Source organism: Lupinus angustifolius, chromosome LG17 (genome assembly GCF_001865875.1).
Source record: "Lupinus angustifolius cultivar Tanjil chromosome LG17, LupAngTanjil_v1.0, whole genome shotgun sequence".
Classification (NCBI taxonomy): Eukaryota; Viridiplantae; Streptophyta; class Magnoliopsida; order Fabales; family Fabaceae; genus Lupinus; species Lupinus angustifolius.
This window is the reverse complement of record NC_032025.1, coordinates 13,314,159-13,320,341: the sequence shown is the minus strand read 5'-3', so window position 1 is coordinate 13,320,341 and position 6,183 is coordinate 13,314,159. Positions and strand designations below refer to the sequence as shown.

General features: G+C 34.1%; 1 protein-coding gene across 3 annotated transcripts; it reads left to right on the top strand.

Moving 5' to 3' along the window:
• Positions 603–5,742, top strand: LOC109330465 (nudix hydrolase 8-like). Of its 3 annotated transcripts, none has more exons than XM_019564646.1 (9): positions 603–1,054; positions 1,556–1,836; positions 2,442–2,507; positions 2,857–2,994; positions 3,306–3,383; positions 3,486–3,536; positions 4,001–4,035; positions 4,318–4,426; positions 5,534–5,742. In XM_019564646.1, exons 1-9 carry the CDS (start codon positions 916–918, stop codon positions 5,738–5,740), a joined length of 1,104 nt encoding a protein of 367 aa, XP_019420191.1. In that variant the 5' UTR covers positions 603–915; the 3' UTR covers positions 5,741–5,742. The 3 variants fall into 3 exon arrangements, with proteins under 3 accessions (XP_019420191.1, XP_019420190.1, XP_019420192.1); XM_019564645.1 differs by having other exon boundaries at positions 2,842–2,994; XM_019564647.1 differs by lacking the exon at positions 2,442–2,507.

The following is a 6,183-nucleotide window of genomic DNA, read 5'->3' as shown; positions in this document are numbered from 1 at the left end:
ATCACTTCCCTCGTTATCTGCATTTACTATACATTATTATTATTATTATTTATTTATATACATTTAAGAAACAAACAAAACTTTCAATTATGTAATTTTGTAGTGTTTCTGCTTGATATTTATTTATCATAAATCACACACCTTTCATTATACACCATGAGTTTAAAGCTTAGTTTAACCAAAACTTGAATTCACATGTGATCCCAACGTGGGAATTTGCTAAATTATATATATGTATACACAGGAATGAACCGTTTACACGCAAGTCTGTTTACATTATTATACTCAATCTCGGTCATTTATTTTCTTAAATATAAAGGAACAAATGGGTAAGCAGAGGAAAAAAAAATCTTAAATAACTTATTCCACTTATCCATTTGGTCCTTAGATTCAAAAAAATGAATAGATGAGATTGAGTATAATTAGTGTAAACATATATATATATATGATATTACTAAGGTTGTTCATCATCTTATAACTAAATAACTAACATCTTTCGGAGTGTGTGATTGCCCTCAATAAGTGTCATTTTCAATAATTTTAAACAACTGACCTTTTGATCTTTATAAAGTATTATCTTCCACCACTATAGAGCACATAGTTGGTTTTGTTGAATTACTATATACATTACCTTTGTTCATACCTTGTTAGATTATAATGTTTCTAATCATGAACATGGGAAGATGAAAAACAATGAGGCCTAGACCATAAACATGTGTTTGTTTACTCATAGTTCCATATACGCTAAGGTATCTTTGGCTATATAGAAAATCTTTTATATATATTCAGTTATATATTCACCCCTCAAAGGCTCAAAGTATATATTTACATTAGGATTCTGATCTGTGCTACGAGTGTCAGTGTGTGGTGGGTGAGAAAATTTGATTTGAGTTTTGACCATTGGTTTAAGTAAACATGGAACTAAAGTACTTCTCCTCAAGTTCTTTGTCTACATCTGAAGTTGTTCATATTGGAAGAACCTATTCCACTTTGGTCTCTAGTTTCAGCCACAAAGTTGGACCCAGATATTCTACTCAGTTCAAGTGTCGCAGAGGTAAGGCTTTTTCTTTAGTTTCTTTTCTTGGTGGCTGCATTTTTTTTCCATATATTTGAGGATGGAACATTGGGTGCTTGCAAATTTGAGCTTTTAGTTGTTTCTAATATTGAATAGAAGAATTAGTTTTGTAATTTTGTTTACTAATGTTGCAGCTGATGAATTAGAAATCATGGTTGATTTTGATTCCTAGTAACAGTTTGCTAATAATTGGCCCTACCCGTTTTCTTTTCTTACTACAAAGTACAAAGATCGTGGATAAAGTTTTTATCTTTGGTTTAAATTAGAAGTTTTTGGGTTCAGTTGAAACTTGAAACATGGGTTTAAGAGGGTAATCTTGGCGCAACGGTACGGGTTCAAATTGTGTAAATAGCCTCTCTGGGTAAGGTTGCGTACATCTACTCTCCCTAGACCCCACTAAGTGAGAGCTTCGTGCATTAGACCGCCTTATTTAGTTGAAACATGGGTTTAAGTTTAATACTCTCTTATCTTCACTGTCAGGGTTTTTTCTAAGGACTTATGGTAGACCGGATTACACATATTTGGCAGATAAAGCTGTGACTAGTTCAGTTGGCCCAGATAATTTTGCAGCAGAAACGAGTCCTTATCTAGTTAATGGAATGAATGGCTCAGGCTTGAGCTTGTTTTCCAGAAGTTTGAGAGTACTTGATGCATTTGATGATGAGTATGGAGGAGTTGTCATTGATCCAGATAGGTTATCAGCTAACCCTTCTGTCTTTGCACCTATGCTGCGCTTCTCTCTTTCTCATTGGAAAAAGATGGTAAGACATTAATTTAGTTAGGAATGTTCATGATGTTTGTACAATCTATAAACCAAATCATATGTATTATCTTGTTAGGAATCAGAGCTGATTTATGTCTGTAATGAAACAATTCATCTCAAAGCATTAGTAGTTGGGTGAAGGCACCTGAATGACTTCTATTGTATATCTAACATACTCCCCTCGCGCGACCGGGCTTTAAGCATGGACGATGTACAAAGCTCTGATATCGTATTATGATCTAAATTTTCCAAAAGCCTAAGGTGTTATAAATGACTTATATCTCTAATAATATCTTTTTGAGATATCAAAATACACAAGTATATCCCATTTGATTTTTTTGGTATTTTTTAGACTATCTAGAGGGTGAGTGTGGCGCAATGATAAAGTTGTTACTTAGTGATCATGAGGTCATGAGTTCAAATCCTAGAAACAACCTCTCCATTTGCGGGAGTAAGGCTGCGTACATTTACCCTCCCCAGACTCCACTAAGTATAAGTCTCATGCAGTGAGCCACCCTGTTTTTATGACTGCATCTGGTGCTTAGTGAAGGCATCATCATGCACATAGAAAACCTGACATATAAACTATCTGATGATTTGCAGGGAAAGAAGGGTATTTGGCTTAAATTGCCGTTAGAGAAATCTGACCTTGTTCCAATTGCAGTGAAGGTAATTTAACTTAGTATATGTCTTGTTCTCATGTACAAGTTCACAAAATTAACTTAATGAACATGAACTAAAAGACCAGAAAATTATGTGTCATGATGAACCTAACTTAGTATGTGCCATGAACTGAAAAACCACTAGACCACTGAATCATGTGTCATGTTCACTATGTCAAGTTGAACCTAACTCATTATTTGTCATGTTATTCTTTTCTTGGATAAGAATTTTTTCTATTAATAAAGCACAAGGGGGTCTTGGACCCATGTACATAACCAAACAGAAAAAACACAAGTTTCACTATGTGTCATGTTGAACCTATGGCTATGAGGTAAGTAAGTTATTTTGGTCTCAGGAAGGATTTAAATACCACCACGCCGAGCCCGGATATGTGATGTTGACTTACTGGATTCCTGAAGGACCTTGCATGCTTCCAGCCAATGCATCACATCAAGTAGGAGTTGGAGGATTTGTCATCAATGACAACAATGAGGTATGGATTCTTCTTTTATGAAAAGAAAAAGAAAGCTCATCCCAATGGAATAACAAAAAAGGATATTCTGCACTTTGCAAGGAACTTTTTCAAGCTACTGAATGTTCTCATTTTTTATAGGGACATGTTTCATGTAACTCTGTGCTCAACAACATTGTGTTTTATAATGCAAAGTAGTAGTACTTTGTGTTACAAATGAAAAGTCTATTGTAAGAATAATAATGCTCTTTTTTATATGATATCATAAGTCATAACAGTTCTTAACTATCTTGATTCATCCAAGCACTAATATTTGCTTTAAATTTGTAAAGGTGCTTGTAGTGCAAGAGAAACACTGTTCAGCTGCAACTCTTGGTCTTTGGAAGATACCAACTGGTTTTATTCTTGAGGTATTTAATTTTGTACCTTCACTAAAGATGGTGTTCAATTTTACTTTATTTTTTGTAATTATGTTGCAACTTGAATTCTTTATCACTTGTCTGAATTATCAGGCAGAGGAGATATATACAGGAGCCATAAGAGAAGTGAAGGAAGAAACTGGGGTAAGTTTTATATACTTTAAATATATTTCTGTGATGTTATTTTGTAGTATTTGATTGTCATACACCATTAGTGTGAAGATTTTTTTGTACTGTCATCTAATCATGCACCTTGTCATCAAAATTGTTTGACTCTTAAAATTATTATCTTCAAAGTTATATCTAGGATGATATATGATTGGTTGATAGTGTCAATTGAATATTTTCATGAGATTGTGGGACAAGGATTCACTGTCCCAAACTGTGTCTGAAACCATGTATCGGACTAACGCAAACATATCATGTCAATTAAAAAAAATTAAATATTCATTACTTTTTCTGTTTTTGCTTCAATATTATTGGTCCATCATATGATTTCGGACACAGTTTGGGATAACACATCCTTGTCCGATATTGTGTCATTGTGTCATATAGTATCAATTGTGAAGTCATGGGTTTCTTCTAATGCTAGCTGCTTGACATTGCAGGTAGATACAGAGTTTATTGAGGTCATAACATTCAGGTAATAGCACAATTCATGCTCACAACCACTTAATTAAAACAGTTAATATATTTTTTAGTAAAAATAATTTCGAACAGCAACTATTGATTCTGCTTAAACACTAGATCCTTTCACATAATTTGTCACTATCTGATTATGATGTGATCTAAATTTGAAGGAATTGGATTACTAGAAAGGTTTCTTTTGTAATCAACTACTTAGTTTTTAGTTCCAATACTTCAGTACTTTTCTTGTATTTTTCAAAACCATGAAGAACTTATCAGAATTCATCCTTAATTCTAGGCATGCACATAATGTGGCCTTTGAGAAGTCAGATTTGTTCTTCATCTGCATGCTAAGACCCTTGTCATCTAGAATCATTGTTGATGAACATGAAATTGAAGCTGCAAAGGTTAGATATTCTTACAATTGAAGGAAAATTTTAGAAGAACAATGACCTATTAGATGGAATATGCTTATTGAAGTTATTTAATTAATCACTAAATACATAGTTATAGTCATTTTCTTCCATGGGAATTTGAACATTTTTCTTAAAGAACTCTGATTGAGAGAAAGGGCAACTTGATGCTATAAAGCTCCCATTATACAGAGTCTAGGGAAGGATGGAACCTATTATGTCAGTCTATATTAGGTAGCCTCATTGATTCAAATTATGGACAACATCTGTGATGTGGCCGCAATATTGCGCATGTGGTGAGCACCACAATTGCATGACGCCGCAATTACAGTGTGACGCAAAAACACAATGATGTGCTCGCATCGGACCGTAGTGCAACCGCATAAGATCACATTTGTGTCGCATTGAATTCAAAAATATTTTTTTAATCACAAAATAATTCACACCGCAATGGTCACATTCTGCATCGTAATGGCCACAATGACCGCAACTACAGTAACCACAAGCATGACCGCAACTGCAATTTAAAACACTCGGTAGCCTAAAGGCTGATTCCAGGACTCAGAAATGTAACCTCCTTGTTAAAAGTCAACAACTTTAACCATTGCATCAAAGTCCCCCTTCTAAGGATAAATTACTTATCAAATATTTGAATCTGATGGTTCATGTGACTCTTCACTACTACTTGTATAAACTCCCCTTGATCACCATGTAGTGACTAAGTTGGTGTTACAATTACATTATTAAACGATAATGCTGGTATTTCTGTTATGTAAGTCACTTGTGGTAATTGATAATTCAGTTCTTGTTACATGCATAAGTTTTACTTGTATGGTTCAATGTAAAGAACAGAGATCACCTGTCTCCAACAGTGTTCTGTTTCTTGTCCTGGACCAATCACATATTGTCACATAAATAAAAGAAAATTTTAGAAAACAAAAAGTAACATTGGTCCGGGATAAGGAATGAGACATCGTTTGGGACAAATGATCTCTGTCCCATTGTAAATTGTGTCTTATACCAAGTCATGTCTCAAAAAATGTTATGTTTCTCAAGATTGTTTTCTGGATTTCCCTTTAACTCTTATGTAATTTGATGCAGTGGATGCCTCTGGTTGAGTTTGTAAAGCAACCACTTATCCAAGAAGATTCAATGTTTAAGAAGGTCATAGATATCTTTATTGCACGTCTAGGGAAGCGTTATTGTGGCCTAGCAATTCATAAAATGGTTTCAAAGTTTGATGGCAAGCCATCTTCCTTGTACTATAATGTCACAGACAATGAAGATATCAACTGTGTTGAGAATTAAGGCTCTCAAAACTCAAGAGCATGCTCAACTAAGCTAAAATCTGTGTTACTACAAATCTTCAGATATTGAATCTAATATCTGATATGTAAGTGCAAATATACATATCCTATGTATATAATAATATACTTCCTGGCTAATTATGATTGATGACAGAACATTATGACGTCATTCAATACATGCACTGACATCACCTCATGAAAAGTTAGTTATTTTCGGTTGGTGCCATGCTGGTGCCTTACATAAATTTTAGTAATAGGAGGCCCTATGCCTTCTCTTGATTCTTATTTGATAAAAATGTTCTTAAGGAAGACGTGTGACATGGTGGTCACACATTTACTAATAACCTTTGCAATTAGAACATCCACTATGTTAATAGCCTCCAACTTATAATTTATGAAACCCAATGAACATGTATTGATAACACTGATATTTAAAAGAATGGA